Here is an 18404-nt window from a genome sequence, read left to right as displayed (position 1 = left end):
GGAGGACTGGAATGTGGGGTGATGGTCCTGGAGCATGCTCAGTCCAATCTGTGCCACTTATCTCTGTTAGGTGAGTGTGTGTGTGTCCTTGATTGTGTTCAAGGAGAGGCCTACTTGATTTCAAGGGAAAACCCCTGAGGTTTCAAGGAAAAGGTTCCTTGAACCCCCCAGAGAATTGTTGGGGTGACCGGGGCCCATAATCCTCCCATGACACATAGAACCCTCAGGATCTTTCATCTCCACTGTAGCTGTTCCTCAGAATGATGGTTGAGTGCACTGGTCCGAAGAGCCTTGCTCCTCCCAATGCTCTTGGGCTCAGGATCCTAGGCTGTCTCTGTCAGTCTGATGGGAGATGGTAGTTTGATCAGGTAAGTCCATGCTGCTTTCCATCTGTCCTTCAGGGTGTTCTGCTCCTTCTACTAGACTGACTTACCTGCCTTGTACTAGTTCTTCAAAGGAAAGGTTTCAGCTTTCTCCTACATGTTCAGTCTATCAAACGTAGTCCAGTGTGGTGGGAAGAGCACTAACTTTTGAGCAAGGGAAACTGGGTTGGAATTATCTCTCTGCTGCTTGCCATTTCTGTATTAATGTTTGGATAAGTCACTTCTCTATGAATAGATGATTTCAACCATTTTCCAGCTCTAAATTCTGGGATCACTGACTTTCACCAATATTAGTTCTAATTCTATTTTACATGATTATTTGGAGGTAAAAAAATGGGTTCCAGGAGAAAGAAGAGTTAAAAGAAATTGGAGAAAAAATATTTAAAATAATTGTTGAAGTGATCTTATAAAGATAACTGACTTTAGGATTTCAAGTATTCCTGATTTGACAGGAGCAATTATCCTTGCTATTAATTCAGGCCACTCCTCTTTCCATACTCTAGAACACAGTTTAGTGAATTGCTGTTACAAAAAATAAATCATCATGTCTTGGTCAATTCTTTCTGAATTTATCTAGGCCCACCTTCGGAAAACACATGCAGAGTACATCACAGACTGAAACTCCACATTTGTCCATCATGGTGCTGCCTTCCAAAGCTTGTATAATCACTGGCTTTCCAAAGGCCAGGGTCAGCTTGACACTGTCGGGAGGCTTTGTAGAATGACATAAGAATAAAGAGGACACACACTGGCCAAGAACCCTCTAATTCTGCCGAGTGACAAAGAATGAATGGAGTTAGAATAAGAAAAGTCTTGTTTAAAATAAAGAATTTCTAGACCACATTACTAGTTCTATAGACTGTTACAGGTTAGTTGAGCTAGAATTCCAGTGCCTTCACTCTAGTGTTCTAGATTGTCCATTTTACATTGGAATAATGGATATTGATCTTTGTCTTATTAGTAACAAGTTTTCAGAAAGTTCTACTTCTGCTCTGTTGTAAAAAAAACAAACAACAAAAAAACTAGGAATGTCCTTTTGTCAAATCAAAATGAGAATTACCCAGTGAAAGCCACTCTATAATCTTAGCTTGAACAAATGCTTAATTTTACAAGGAAAGGAGCATCTTGTGTCCAAAGAATACAATTCTCCTAGTAGGACTAGGAATTGAATACAGAAAAATATGTAAAGGAGACGGGGACATAAATGTATGGCACTTCAAAAGGAAAAAGTGGTCTTTTACTGTATTTTTGATCTTCAAATGCTAGATGTATTCTGACTCTGTCAAAATTGAACATTCAGTCACAGCATCTCAGAATAGGAAAAGGCCACAGTGGCAATAGATCAATTTACAATTGACCAGGAAGTATCTCAATCCTCCCAATATATAATTAATATTCAGTTTCTACTAGACAATGCCTCATGAGGATAGCACTACCATCCTGTTTTCTTCCTGAGGCAGCCCATTCCATTTTGGTAAAGTTCAGGTTGACAGAGTGCTTCTTTTGGTTTTTGGTGTTTATTGTTTTCCCTGACTTTAAAACCTATACCCATTTCTTCTAATGCTACTCTTAGCAGTCAAACAGAATAAGTCTTCCACATGACATTTAAAATACTTAAAGACAGTTATGATGGCCCTCATGCAAGGTAAGAATATTTTTTTAAATTTTTTAATGTTTTTTTTTGGGGGGGCAATGAGGGTTAAGTGACTTGCTCAGGGTCACACAGCTAGTAAGTGTCAAGTGTCTGAGGCCAGATTTGAACTCAAGTCCTCCTGACTCTAGGGTTGGTGCTTTATCCACTCTGCCACCTAGCTACCCCTGTAAGAATATTTTTGATCTCATTGCTGTCACCCAGAATGTCAGTTCTTCCTCTCTGTTTTCTGTCACTAGTTATTTGACAAGTATACCAGCTATGCTTTTATCAATAGAAATGTAGAACAGAACAGGACCAAGAACAAAGCACAAGAGTCATTCTAAGAAATGAAGCAAACTCTTCATTTCAACCACTGAAGGCCTTCAAGGATTGCAAAGATTTTATAGGGAATGTAGCTCACTACAACCTCAAACTGGAATATCAATTATCACTAATGTGAAAAAAATGAAATTTTTGATGCTTTGATAGAAAGAAATGACCACCAAGAAGAAAAATTTTGTTTCCTTTCATTTAACCTTGGGAATTTTCTATAAAATTTATTAGTAATGGAACTTCCTCCTAGGCACAAAGAAACTGTAAGACCTTTATGATCTGGAAGAGTCGCCTAGTCTAGAGCCTTACACACACAACACTGCAGGATTTTCACCCCCCACAGGAATCCTATGAACTATATTTCCTAAAGAGTAAATATGTCCTTTTTGTAGATGAGAAAGCTAATGCTCAAAAAGGCCAGGTGACTTGCTCAAGACCAAAAGTATGGCCAAGTCTGAACATAAATCCAGAGTTCCCCAAGACCAGAAAGTCTGGCCCCTTCTCTCTTTGCTGCCTCCTGAAAATATGTGAATCATCATCACGATAGGAAAGATGAACAGAAGTGTCAAGGAGTTGTGAAATATGAATGTGGAATAGCTGGTGGTACCCCTGGGTATTCTCACACCCTCAGTTCAACAGGGCTTCTCAGCCCATCCCTTCTAATGGGCTGTGGCAGTATGTTCATTCTTGCAGCTGCCAATCTACAGTAACACTTCAGTTGGCATTCTCCTGTGTTCTTGGAAGAGGAAATAAATGGCTGATAGCTTGGAAATCATGTCTTTCAGTAATAAATGATAATGATGTGGCAATAACAGCAATAATGGGAATGTAGAAAAGTATATCAAGTTTGTGGAGCACTTCACATATACTCTCTAATTGGCTTCTAATAACAATCCTGCAAGTTCAACATACAAGCATAATGGTCTCAACTATATCCTCAACAAATGAGGAAACTGAGATTCAAAGAAAAGTGATTTTCTAGTGGCCATATAGCTAACTGTTAGGTATTAGAGGTTAGAATCAAACCTAATTATCTTTTGATTACAAGAACAGTGCTATTCTGGGACAAAATGCTAGATTCTCTCTCTCTCTCTCTCTCTCTCTCTCTCTCTCTCTCTCTCTCTCTCTCTCTCTCTCTCTCTGAGAGAAAGGTATTTCTTTTTCTTGGTTGTTTGGGAAGGATCTTTCTAAGAATAGTGAATGATCTTTAGGAATATAATACCATCATCTTCTATTTTCTAATACAAAAATAGTCCAAGTATACAAATCAATAGTTCTCAAAAAAAGAATTCCAACTGATTTCACAACCATAATAGAGAAGGTCCCAAATTACCAATAAAGAGAAAAATGCAAATCAAAACAAGCCTGAGTTTTTTCCTCCCACCAAGCAAATTGGCAAAGTTGACAAAAGACAGGAATAAATAGTACTGTTAAGGTTATAAAAATATCAGCATCATAAAATATTGTTGGTGGAGCAATGACTAGATACAAATATTCTGGAAAGAACTTTGGAATTATGCAAATCAAGTGGCCAAGATGTCCTTTGTCTTTGATCCAGAGATTCTCTTCTATTTGTGAAATTGGATAAACAAATTGTGACACATGGAATTAATGGATTATAACTGTGCTAAAAGAAACAACAAAGATGGTGAATGAAGAACACTATATAGATTTACATAAAGTGATAAAAAGTGAAGGAAACAGAACCAGGAAAATAGTATACACAATGAATATAACAATATAAATTGAAAAGAAAGAAAAGGGAAAAAAAGACAAGTCAATCCAAACTGAATAATGCATATTTACAATAACAAATATTGGACCCAGAGGCAGCTAGGTGGTGCAGTGGATAAAGCACTGGCCCTGGATTCAGGAGGACCTGAGTTCAAATCTGGCCTCAGACACTTGACACTTACTAGCTGTGTGACCCTGGGCAAGTCACTTAACCCTCATTGCCCTGCAAAAGAAAAGAAAGGAGAAGAAAGGAGAAAGGAAGGAAGGAAGGAAGGGAGGGAGGGAGGGAGGGAGGGAGGGAGAGAGAGAGAGAGAGAGAGAGAGAGAGAGAGAGAGAGAGAGAGAGAGAAAGAAAGAAAGAAAGAAAGAAAGAAAGAAAGAAAGAAAGAAAGAAAGAAAGAAAGAAAGAAAGAAAGAAAGAAAGAAAGAGAGAGAATGGACCCCCCAAAAAATATATGAGAAATCATGTTCCCTTGATCTTTTATAGAGATTGGGGTATGGAGAGCTCAAGAATGGAATATTGGTTATGATGTCAAGATTGTTTCAATGTGATATTTTACTGATTATTTTTCTCTTTCTCTTTTTTAAATAAATTCTTTGTTGTAAGAGCTCACTCTTTGAGAGAGGGAAGGGGGAAGAATATGAATGAAATCCAGGAAATTTAGAAGCAAAAAATAACAATTAAAACTTAATTTTAAAAAGGAATACTGACCTATTTCCAAAGAAGAGAAAATGAACACTCCTTCCTTGCAGGAGTGGAGGACTATGGGTATAAAACATTATGTTTTGTCAGACTTTAGTGATGCCTTCATTAATTTTGCTGAACTGTTTTTTTTTTCTTTTTAGTTTATTCTTTAATATGGGGAAAAGTCAATCGATAGGAGAAAAAGAAGGCAGATATTTTATAATGAAGTCATATATTTTAAAATGTATATATTTTAAAATAATATTTCAAAATATATCTTAAAAAGTTACCTTTTTCAAAGTCTTCTCCAGGACACAAATATCCTTTCTAGGTGATAGATTCCCTTTTACCACAAACTCTTCCCATATCTTACAGTCAAGCTCTCCAACCTTATCACACACAACTCATTTCCACACTCTTATCTCTTCTGTCCTGCAGGTTTTATAGCTATGCCCACCACAGGCCCCTGTTTCTTTGCACAGGATAGTTGTCCACAAGTCTAGAATGCAGGTTGTCCTCACTGCCATCTCTTTCAATCTCTAGTTACATTCAAATCTCCACTCTAGAGGGGCAGAGCCAAGATGGCAGAGTATAATATGGGTCTCAACTAATCCCTCCTAACAGCTTTAAAATAATGACTTAAATTGAATTTTAGAGTAGTAGAGCCAACAAAAGGCCAAATAGAGACATCTTTCTGCCTAGGAGATCCACAAGAGATGTTTGTGACAAAGAGCTGGGCACAGACCCACAGCAGGACCACTTGCAGTGGTCCTTGGAAGACAGTAACAGCAACAATAGCAGCTTTGGGAGCTCTCAACCCAGAGACAATAAGGAGGTCAGACAACTACTCAGAAAGTGATTACAAGGAACCCTTTGTTGGCACTTATTACAACTGACACATATTGGCAACTCTATTTGCCCATAAACAGTTATGAGTCAGCAACAACAACAAAATATATACACATATATATTTATGTTATAAATATAAATATTATAAATATAGAAATATTTTATAAAGATATATTATTTTTACTTTTTAAAAAAATAAAAATAATAAAAGAAAGAAAAAGACTAAAGTTTGTCACGGTGCCTCCCCAATCCCAGGTAAACAAAGCCCAACTATCATAAGGTTCAAAGTCAAGAAATAGGCTGGAAAACATGAGCAAACAATAAAAAAAGAATTTGATCATATAAAACCACAACAATGGCTTAGCTACTCAGATAAATACAATTATCCAAGATAATTTCAAAAGAATCATGATGAAAAATACTGTCCCTCTCCAGAGAGAGAGAAATGATGAACTCTGAGTGCAAATTGAAGTATAATTTTCTCACTTTTTTGCTCTTTTGGCAATATGGCTAATATGGAAATATGCTTTACATTATTTTGCATGTATAATTGATATTGTGTTATTTGTCTTCTTATTAGGTGTGGGAGGTGTGGGAGCAAGAGAATGTGGAACTCAATTTTTAAAAAAAAAAGGTTAAAAATAAAAAACAAACAAGAGCCTGGCTCAAGCACAACCTTCTCCTTGTGGCCTTTCTTTATTCATTCCAATTACTAAGTGCCTTACCACCCTCCCTAGAATTTACTTGCATTTATTTGATCCTTTTCCCCTCAATAGAATTGAAGCTCCTTGAGGTTAGTGCCTGTTTTACTTTTGTCTACTTATTACCAGTGATTAGCACAGTGACTGAAACATAGTAGGTACTTCATAAATGCTTACTGGTTTATTAATAATTATTGGCACATTAATTGATTTATTGATCCCTCTGGAAACCTATTAGTCATTAGCTACAATTTACATGTTATTGGTCTTTTGTTGCCTGGCCTTCCAAGTACTGGACCATGAGTTTATTAAGGCACTTGTTTGACTGAAATTTGAGGACAAAGAATACAGTCTCAAAGAGATTGTAACATGCCTTCAATGATACCTAAGGAAATTAGAGAGTCACATTTCTGACCTTTAAGAAAAAAAGAGCAAAGAATTATTCTATGCTTACATCCCTCTCTCTACAAGGTCTTAGAGACAGGCCTTACCACATGAGAACCCTGCCTTGAGCCTCGGGCTTGTTAGAATTTCCAAGCCTTTAATTTGGATAAGTGGAATATTGGGATATTCAAAGATACCCAGTGACTCAGCGAAGTTTGGTTCTGAGATATATGTGAATATCTACAGGATATTATGTAATATTTAAATCTTTTCATGCCATCTTTCCCAGAGGAGCTAAACTAGATGGAAATGTATGTATCTATGACTTGGTTAAACATGGCTTTTGTGGTGATTGTGGCTATGCTTCCAAAGACATCAAATAAACAAACAAAAATCGTCTACTAAGATACGACTGAAAATTTTAGTTGGGGCAGGAAGATTGAGATTAATAGGGTTTTTTTGTTGTTGTTGTTGTTGTTTTTGGGGGGAGGCATCTGCAATGTCATATGAGCCTTGCAGAAATGTCTTAGATCTCTTCTAGCCTTCTGAAAGGTTTTATTATATAGGGATTCCTTAACCAAACCTTCCTCCATTTTGCAATGGATCAGTATTCACATCTCCCCTTGCCAAGACCCCCTCTCCAGCCCAACCCTTCCCTTATCTCTAAGGTCAGATTTGTACTGCACCCAGCCTTAATCACTGAATGGGCCTTGCCTCAGACAAAATGCAACATAGGAAAGACCTAAATTTAGAAAGTCCACGGTCTCTCCATCCAGGGCCATCTTCAGTTATTTTGCTTTATATCTTGCTATGGGACCCAAATGGCTCAGGAGGAGAGAGTGAGGCTGATAATTTTACATGGCCCTGCCTCACTTAAATCCAATTCACTTCCAAGTCATGATATCACCTTTCTGATATCATGGTCCTCAGAACAGAGGACAACCAAACAGCTATGTGTGTATATGCTTCTCTTTCCCCTTTCCAGCAGGCACAAGGTCCAGCTGAAAAGAAATGCATGAATGAAGGCTGGGTAATGGCTTGGAGGAGTGTAGGAAGTCCATCCATCAACTTGCCTCCTAGGCTGCTGTGTGAGAAGTCCTGACTAGGTCAAAGGTATCCTGTCACCACTGGGATATTTCCATGTGTAAAGAAGAAGAATTAAAGAGGCTGTGGGGCAAGATCAAGAATGAAGATCCATGCCTAGGACCTGATGCTCAGAAACCTTTCCTGCTTCATTCCAGGATTGAGGTTATTAGATGTTTGTGCCATGATGCCTTATTTCATCTGATTCCATATATAACCAATGACTTGGTAGGTAGTTATGCTATCATTGTCCCCATTTTACAAATGAAGAAAACTGAGGCTCAAAGATTAAAAGACTTAATAAGACAACATAGCAGAGTGGGGAAACTTCTGGATTGGTAGGAAAAGAAAAACCCTGGGTTCCAATTATATCTCTGCTTACCACTTGTGTGGCATTGGGCAAGTCTTTTTCTGTAAGCCCCTGGGGTACCTTCCAGCTGCAAATCTGGGAGCCATACAACTGACACATTTCAGAGCCTGGCTCGCCTCTAGATCTTTTGTCTCCAAGCCGAGAGCTCCTTGTACTGCTCCATCCCCCACACCATCACAGCTCTACACACCAACATGTCATTGACCAAAGACCCATTCAGCACTTTTCAGCTAATCTTCACACAGGCCTTCTCCATCATGTCCCCAGCATAGCTTCTGTGCTCCTTGGTCCTAAGGGCTAATTTGAAAACCTGGCCTTACCTCCCCTGAATCAGTTAATTAAGAGATTTATGATTCCTATCAAGCCATTCTGTAATGGAGATGCTGGATATTTTAATTATCTCTTGATATGAAGCAATAATATTCCAATGATAGAGATTTTTGCTGAAAATATCATTCTCAAATTGATTTAACCAGCACTGGGACTCTCAGCCCTGGGAGCCTTTGCCTCTTTAAGCCTTTTACAAACACCTCATTAATCCCCACCACTGCTTGGCCAGACAAGTATTAATTGTCTTCATTTCACTGATGCCTGGCCTTTGCCCAACAGTGACTTTCCCCAGGTGTTCCACAAATCAGCAAGAAAGTCCAATATCCTTTCACTGCAAAATGGGCTGGAACCACAAACCTACTGTACCATTTCTTAGCAAAAACATATTTGGTTGGAGGCATCAATGTGGCTATAATCCTTCCCCTACAGGACTACAGATGAAATCTGATTTCTTCAGTCTTCATCTTTTCACCATTAGCACATACTAGCCCTGGGGGAAGTAAGACATCACTAGAATGTCATCCAAAATTCACTTCAAGTTGGCTAGAATGTGCTGAGAGCTTGCTAGGAAAGTCCAGGAGCTTGCTAGAAAGTAGGGAAAGGAAGTGTCCTCCTCTCGTAAAGGTGCACTCACTCCTGGGACCAGATATTCTGAAACATGAAACCGACACAGATTGTTGCTTTGTAGCACCATAAGAATCATACACTATGAGGTGGATGGGACACTGGAAGCCACTTAATCTCATTTTTTTCTTTTTACAGACAGGTAAACTGAGGCACAGACAAGTTAAGTCATTTGTCCAAGGTCAATCACACTGTTAGTAGGTTGATTCCAAGACTAAAATCTATCCAATAGAACAGCTAGCTGCCAAAGGACAGAGGGATGACAATACTGTCTAGCACATACCCAAGGCATCCCTGGCAGCCCTGCCTGTTAGCAGGGAAAGAGAACTCAAATTCATACTGACCTTCACATAAAGAAGCATCTTTGCTTGACACAACACCTGGGGCAGAGGAGCAGTGGCACACAGGAGAATTCCAATTACATAGCTCAGGAAGCTGAGACTGAGACTCACTCATAGCCAAGAAATACCAACAAAACCAATATTTCTCTAGAAATTTTATTTTGTAGCTTAAGTGGCATCTGGAGTCAAGAAGAACTGAGCTCATATCCAGCCTCAGATACTTACTAGCAGTAAAAACCTGGCAACGTAACCTCTGGCTTCCACAGTTTCCTCAATTATAAAATTCAGATAATAATAGCATCCACATCTGAAGATGGTTATGAAAATCAAAGGAGATGTATAAGGAACTAGCTGAGTACCTGAAACATTGTGGGTACTTAATGCTTTCTTCCTACCTTTTTTCCATCTTTCGTTCCTTCCATAGTCCAAATAAAAAGGAGCACTTGTATTTGAAATGACTTGTGGAGATCATATTTCTGCAATCCCAAATGAAGAGATGAAAAGGAAACCCTCAGTATATGTCATTCAATCATACATCTCTAGGTGGACATAAGCTTTGTGACCAGTTCTTAGAGATACAGGACTCTTGGTTTACACAAAAGTAGAGAATGAGGTAGGTATCTAGAGTGTCCAGACTTAGCACTTTGGTACTTCTTTTTATTTTTACATAAAGGTAGACAAGACTAGGAATTTCATCAGTGTGGAAAACCCCACCCACACAAATTGTAGCCCCTTTATTGCATGAAAGATAAATAAAGAGAATTACTGGAAGTACATAGAAGGAGAAGGAGTGGCCCAGGGTCATCTCTTATTTCTCAGAGGTCATACTGGAATCTTGGCCTGACCTCAGGGAAGTCAATGAACCATCTAGAATTCCTAGATAGCCCTAACGATGGAATCAGAGAATCACAGAATTTCAGAGTTGGAGAGAACTTCAATGGCCATTGAGCACCATCCATGCAGAAAAGGAATACATGTTACAACATGCCCAGCAAGTAAGAGCCCAGTCTCTGCTTAAGGCCCTCTGAAGAGCCAGAACCTATTACTTTTTTTTTGTAAGACAATGAGGGTTAAGTGACTTGCCCAGGGTCACACAGCTAGTAAGTGTCAAGTGTCTGAGGCTGGATTTGAACTCAGGTCCTCCTGAATCCAAGGCCAGTGCTTTATCCACTGCACCACCTAGCTTCCCCCCAGAACCTATTACTTCTTAAAACAACTCACTTCCATTTTGTACAGTTCCAATTGGTAGATATTTTTTTTCTAGTGTGCATCACATTCTGTTGTTTTCCCTCCTTGACCTCAAGCCTACCTTTATCTCTCTCCAATGGCCACCTAGAGAGACTGGCTCTACCCTCTTTGTCTAAATAGAACAAATCTAATCTCCCCTACAAATATTTGAAGATAGCTACCATGACCCTGATATGTAGCCTTCTTTTATACAGGCTAAATATGACCAGTTTCTTCTATTGATCCTTACATGTCCCCACCCTGACTGTCTTCCTCAATACTTCACTGTTTGGTAGTGGTCTTCTTAAATTGTGGTGTCTAAACCTGAGAACAATAAACAGATGAGGTCTCCACAGTGGAACAGATTGGAGCTAGCATCTTCATTTTCCCAGGAACTATGTACTCAATGTAGCTCAAGATTTCATTTAGCACTTGTGGCAGCCACATTATATTGATCCCCTAAAATTTCTGGATCATTTTTCAGAACAGTGGCTGCCTAACTACACTTCATTCATTTCATAATTATGGAAGGTGATTTTTGTATCCAAGTGCAAGACTTTCATTTTATTTCTATCGCTACTAAAATTCCTCATCCCAAATGTTCTCACCTGTCCAGATCCTTTGTATTCAAATTTTGTCCTTCACTGTCATCTTTATGTCTCCCTCTCAGCTTTGTGTCTTTTCAACACCTAATGAATCTACCCTCTGTGCCCTTATCCAAATAATTAATTTTTCTTGGAGGGGGAAGTAAAATGCCAATGGGCTAAGCCTAAATTCTTAAAATACTCCACTGGCGACCTGCTACCACATTGGCATTGAGGGAGTAGAAGCTACTTGTTGAATCCAGCCATTCAATCAGTCTTGAATCCATTCCTTTTTTTTTTTTTTTTTTGGTGAGGCAATTGGGGTTAAGTGACTTGCCCAGGGTCACACAGCTAGTAAGTGTTAAGTGTCTGAGGTCGGATTTGAACTCAGGTACTCCTGAATCCAGGGCTGGTGCTCTATCTACTGTGCCACCTAGCTGCCCCGAATCCATTCCCTTTTAATACTGTCTGATGCCTATATGCACCTGACCTCACTAAACATAAGAAAATATATTGTATCATAAGCTTTGCTAAAATATAGGAAAATGGCCGGCATAGAATCCCCTTACCTAATTTAGAAATCCTGTTAGAAATAAAATGAAGATATGAGGGGTTTTTGTTGTTGTTGTTGTTGAAACCACTTAACTTTTCTAGATAGATCACTGCTTCCCTTTCTGGAGTTATCATCTATCTCTTTAATGTTCCCGGCTAGAGTATTCCCTAGAATCAAAGAATAAAGTTTGAAATCTCAATTCTCTTTTTTACCCTTTAAAAATATAGGACACTATTTTCCCTGCTCCAATTTTGTGGTATCCCTTTCCATTCCCACGATCTTTCAAATATTGGACCCAAGGATATAGTTCATTCAGGCCAGGTGATTTGAATTCATTAAGGGCACCCATCTCTTTCCTTTTTATTTATTTACCTATCTGGGCATCAACTCTAGGGAAAGCATTTTTGTTTTGTTAAAAATGCAGAGAAGAGACTGATGTGCTTTGGTAAATGAAGCTTTATAGTATGTATATGTATACATATATGTGTGTATATGTGTATATACACATATATACATATGCGCATACTCACACTTAAAATTGGACCTTTGACTTCATGGGTATAGAATGCCATTTACCAAAACAGATGAGTCAATTCTCTGCATTTTTAACAACACAAAAGTTGTGTGTGTATGTATGTATACATGCATGCATGCATGGTTGTACCCGTTTGCATTTATATGTGTATACATGTATGTATATATGTGCTTAAGTGTATAAACATACACAGATACATATACATGCACACACAACTGTCTTTGTGCCTGCTAAGATATCAACATCTCACTAGAGGTAATGCAAGCTTTAAAAAGCTTGAAATTTACTTAGGGCACTAAGGCACATGAAACTCAGCATGTTTGCAAAGAGCTTAGCACAGCACCTGGCACACAGTAAGTACTTAATAACTGTATATTCCACTCTGTTCCCAGGAAGCAGTCAATGATAAGTTCCCATGGAGTAGTGGTAGTAACTGGACTCTCAACTCTCAGTTGTTTCCAATGGAGTATAAAGTTCAGAACCATCTTTGTTCAAAACAATTATTTGAAGCATGGAATGAACAAGTTGTTTTCCCCACTTTATGGATGAAGAAGCTAAGCCACAGCAATGCTGAAGGGCTTGTTCACTTAAGGACCATGAAGCTAGGAAGGATTAAAGCTGGAAAGTGAACCCAAGGCTTCTGATTCCCAGAATAATTCACTTTCGATGAAACTTCAATGGTCTAAAAAATAGCGTGAGATTTCAGAGAAAGAAGAACTCACTCAATTTGGTGGTCAGTAAAGCCTTTTGGGGGTTTCAGAGGATCCCAGAGGATCTGACAAGACTCTGAACATAGGCGAAGAGAGCATTCTTACTGGTGATACCAGCCATTAGCATATACCAAAAGGATACGAACTATAGGATGCACTGAGGAAGTATGTGTAGGGTAGTTTGCTTGAAACAAGGAGTGGCTGTGCAGAAGATTAAAGAGTCATTGGGACCATATTTGGAGAGCCTTGAAGGATAAGGTACAGTGTTTGAACTCCAATTGAACACAAAAGGGCAATTGAGTTCAGGGAGCAAGGGACTAACCTGTTCTAAATGGTGCCTTGGGAAAATTCATGTGACAGGGCTGCAGAGAGTGTATATGCAGTACAAGGTACTGGGAATGGAAGTCATGCCTACTATTTGAGAGATGACTCGAGCTATTATGTCCTCATCTTTAGCAGAGCCCTGAGCTGCCTTTCTCAGGAAGCAGAGGGGCAGATCAAGAATCCATTTTGTGACAATAGCACTGATTTGTAAAGTCTCTTCATCTTACTTTGCAGACTATATGAGGAAGGTTTTATAGCAATAATATACTGCAGACAGTGACAATGGCAGCCTCTTTCTTTAAAATTTTCCTATCTTTGTTCCAAGTCCTGTCATTTTTCAAATGACTTTTTCCCCTTAAAAAGTGATCATTTATGACCATTATATGGTTTGTAATTCAGCCCCATGAGGCCACTTCATCTTGATAAAATCTGCCCATTTATACATTGCACTTTCCTTTTTAATATAAAAATCAATAGCAAGCCAGAAATTAACTTCTGAAATTAAGCCTCAGATTTTACCATCTATGAGTACATTACCTTAATAAAGCCAGTTCTCACTGAGCAAGAATTGGACTTTTTGGGCTAGACTTCAAAAATATGAATTTGAAAATTTTTTCATTGGGAACATATGCCCAGAAAAAAAATGGCATCTAGAGAAATAAAAATGTCAAAATGTTCTCAAAGTATCATTGACATCCTGGATCTCAGCGCAACTGCTACCTCCTAGACAAAATCTTTCTTGTTATCTCAAGTTTAGGGCTCTCCCCAAATTTATTTCTATTGACTCTGCATACATATATTTGTTTTCTGCACACCCATCATTCCCCCCAAAATAAAACCTAAGTTCCCTATGAGGAAAGACTGTTTGAATTTGTGTCTACACTTATTTGGCAATGGAGCATCCTTACTAATTTTTTTTTAATTCAAGATAAAAAGATGAGATGCAAACTTCACAACTTTGAATCCCACATTTGCCTCTACTCTTTCCCCATGTTTATGATGTGCTTAGCACCAAGGAAAGATGCATGGGGATGAGGTTGGATGGAACGATCCATCATTTACTATAATAAAAAAAGAAAGAAAACACTTCCTATATGCAAAGCACTGTACAGTCACTAAGGGAGTTAAAAAATAAATAACAGGCCTATATCCTCAGAGAACTTACAATCTAATAGAAGAAGCAAGTCAGATATACAGATGTCTGTAACACAAACCAGAACATGATAACTGGGGGCCCAGTACCTGATATGGTAGCTGCCCCGCAAGACTGTCAGGAAATATGTGTGACAGTAGAAAAAGCTTGAAATGTCAATATTCAGGACGAGGATTTAAACATGGGATCAGAAATTTACTGCTTATGAGGTATCTTGTTTAAATCACTTAAGCTTTCTAGACCTCCAGTACCTTAACTGTCTGATGATTGAACTAGTTACTAACTATGGTCCCTTTCAACTCTAAATCTGGTGAGAGGGTCAATACCAAAAGTTTTCTGTGAATTTTTTTATCCACAGTAACTCATGTATACTATCTACTGAAGTGGGTATATGGAGGATGGGAGCAGATAGGAACCAATCATATATATAAAATTACAAATCCTTGAGGCAAATATAAGAGACAAAATGCTATAGTGGTTCAGAGAGGGGAAACATAATTGAAAATTATTGAGAACAAGGAAGGCCTCATGAAGAAAGCATTAGAGTTAGAATTTAAAGGATGTAGGGGGCAGCTAGGTGGTGCAGTGGATAAAGCACCGGCCCTGGATTCAGGAGGACCTGAGTTCAAATGCAGTCTCAGAACCTTGACACAAGGTGTGACCCTGGGCAAGTCAATTAACCCTCATTGCCCTGAAAAAAAAAGAAGAAAAAGAAAGAATTTAAAGGATGCATGAGGTCATACTAAGTAAATATGGTGATTGTGAAGGATAATCCAGTTATAAGGTATAACATTGACAAATTACTAGATTTCATGTAATTCAGAGTTGGAATGTACTTAGGGGTGATCCAGTTAAGTACTTTTTTTTTTGACTTGAGGTTATTGATGTTGAGAGAGGCAAGAAACCTGCCCAAGAACATATAGGTTTTTGTTATTGTTTAATTATTCAATCATGTTGGACTCATTATGACACCATATGGGATTTCTTCGCAAAGTAAAGATCATATCATATCCATAACAAAAGATTTGACTGAGACCCCAATCCAGGTACCATGACACTAAATTCAGGGGACTCCTGAATATAGCACAAAACCAGTGCAAACAAATCATCATAGAGAATATACATGAGATAGAATGAGAAAAATGCTGATTAATCAAGTTAATTTCTTTTTTAACCTATAATGTGCAAGACATTCTGTTAAATGCTAGGGATTATAAAAAAGGCAAAAGACAGTCTCTGCTCTCAAGGAGCTCATGGTCTAACATTTAAAGGTGACTCAGAGTCAGGATATAGCTCTGAATGTTCTTCATGGAATTCAGAGTTTGCTTAATTGGTAAAAAGCCTTTAAAAGTTTCTGAGTATGGGAGGCAGTGACCAATCTCTTTGTGAAGCTGGGGAACAAGGACAAAGGTTGGAATGAACCTCCACAATTCTCCTATGGGTTGCAGGCCCAAGGTAGCAGTCTTAAAGGACACCACTCACCAAGCAGGATGCAGGCCCCAGGATGGGCCTCCAAAAGTGCCTGCCTCAGAGCCTGTCACTCGGGCTCCTCCTATGGGACCACCACCTCTCCTGACAAAGGCTCCAGGGCCCCCTCTTGGAGGAAGCTCTTCTCCCTTGAGGTTGGAACCTTCCAGCTCCCCAGTCACTTGTGAAACTACGCTGGAAGATGTACAGGGGCCCTGGGAACAGGCTTTGGAGCATGGCCAGGCTCATACACAGAAACAGGTCTGTGATGACATCAGCCAGTGCCTCGCCTTGCTTCAAGGACAGTGGAAGAGTGAGAAGCTGTCACTTCCTGTGAGGCGGAGGATGGCACTCCTGGAGCAAGAGCTCCGCAACCACAACTGGGATAGAGCTGATGACATACAGCAATCACTGATATTGGATCATGTGACTGAGGCCAGTCAATAGATGGTGGGAGTGAAAAGGTTAATTGCAGAAAGGAGGAACCTGCCTTCAGGGGAAGCTGCTAAGGAGAAGCCTAGTACTACAGAGGAGAAAGAGGAGTTCTCATGCCTCTCTATGACTTTGTGCCCCCCAGCCCCTTATTTTCTTCCTTCCCCATCAGTTCCTATTTCCCCCACTGTCCTAGACCTTGACCTATCTCTGAATGGGACCTGGTGGGGTTTGGGGTCCAGAGATATATGTTTGTTTGGCTTCCCTTGACACCAGCAGGAGATCGGGAGTTGGAAGAAGAGAAGGGAAAGTTCCCCTTTGGCAGAGAAGCTGCTTCTACTCTAACTGGGACTTTGGCCTGACTCTGGGAGGGAAGACTGTGTGGGCAGTTCATTGGTTGCTTCTGACATATGCAATTAAATAAAAACATCTTGTCTGAAAAAAAAAGTTTCTGAGTATGCAAGTGGCATAATGAGAATAAGATATCAGGATGATAACTCTGGCAGCAGTGTGTAGACCATCACCTTTGAACCTAGAAATCGGCCAACATTTAGCATCAATATTCTGTCCCCTAACCTATGACAGGGGGCACACAATAATAATAACAGTTATTGAGGTAGTCCATTCAGGTATATAAAGTGCTGTCTCCAGAACAAGCCTGTGATGTGGATAGAGGAGGTATGATTGTCCCAATTATATAGATGAGAAAACTGAGGAAAAATAGGATAAAGGAACTGTCCAATATCCCACAGCTAGCAAGTGTCAGAAGCCAAACCAGCACCTGGGGTTTTTAAGTCCCTTTCACTACTTTGCTTCTTTGAGGAAGAACTAGATCTTAGCTATGCTTTGTCCCTGCTGACCTAGCCACTGTATGGGAGTGTGTGCTGGTGAGCATGGCACTGTCATGGCAGCCTGTTTCCTCCAAGGGCACAACCACATGCACAGGCACATTCTTCAACCCAAAAGCAGTCTTCTCTAGCAAGCGTAAACACCATCAAGGAAATTCAAAGACTCATTTGTGGAAAGAAAAGCTGTGGGAGAAACATATTTCTTCAAAGGATGCCTTTGTTTGAAACTGACAAAGAAAAAGGTGAAATCCATCAGAGTGTTCAAAGGAATACTAATATTAGTAAATGCAGAAAGCAAACATCCCTGGGTTTCTTTTTTTTTTCCTTTTCAGAAATCCTTTACAAATGAAATCAATGATGATTTCCTTGAAGAAAAAACAGCCAGTCAACATAAAAAGCAAAAAGAAAGAAAAAAGGAGAGGAAAGTTGGGAACTTTATAAGAAAGAACGCTCTAGCAAAGCGAATACATGTCCTCTTTTGAGAATTGCTTTATGCTATTTCAAACATATAGAACATATAATTGGCCATTTGTATAGGATCATGGCTTTAGAGTAGAAGTAGATCCCAGTGTTCAGAGATAATTTATCCCAACCTTCTCATTCTAGAAATGAGGAAACCATCTGTGCAACTTCTCCCCATTTTTCATTGTTTTACCATCTAGGGCAAAAAACAAACAAACAAAACCCAAATCTGCTCCTCTTCCATATGAAGTCCTTCAGATGTTTTAAGATGGCTACCATTCCATGAGCCTCCTAGACTTTACCTTCTCAAGGATAAGTCTCTTTCCCGACTCATTTCTTTCAACTCCACCATCATCATTGCCTTCCATACAAGCTCCTATATGTACAGACTTACTCTGAGGCCTCATCATTGGGTCGGAACAATGTTAGCTCATCAATAATTATTCCAGGAAAATATGAGTTCAATGATGGAACATGCACCCAAAGTGGAAAGACCTCCATTTCAGGCCTAGCAATGGACTTAGAATTTGCTATACAAGAACGTGACAAAGATGCCTCAAAACAGAGTAAACTGCACTAGCATACAATTAATTCTATGTAAAAATGGCCAAGGGGTTGGGGGGGGGGGATGGAAATGATGTTGGAAAATACATTATAAG

General features: G+C 39.2%; 1 protein-coding gene across 1 annotated transcript; it reads left to right on the top strand.

Moving 5' to 3' along the window:
- The first annotated feature begins 10342 nt into the window (after nucleotides 1–10342).
- On the top strand, nucleotides 10343–16705 carry SRA1 (steroid receptor RNA activator 1). Its single transcript, XM_043966174.1, is given in 4 exon segments — nucleotides 10343–10445; nucleotides 15908–16000; nucleotides 16003–16029; nucleotides 16032–16705. Coding segments are annotated over 4 exon segments (897 nt in total).
- The last annotated feature ends 1699 nt before the right edge of the window (nucleotides 16706–18404 follow it).

Source organism: Dromiciops gliroides, chromosome 5 (assembly GCF_019393635.1).
Source record: "Dromiciops gliroides isolate mDroGli1 chromosome 5, mDroGli1.pri, whole genome shotgun sequence".
NCBI lineage: Eukaryota > Metazoa > Chordata > Mammalia > Microbiotheria > Microbiotheriidae > Dromiciops > Dromiciops gliroides.
This window is presented reverse-complemented; position numbering and strand designations above follow the sequence as displayed.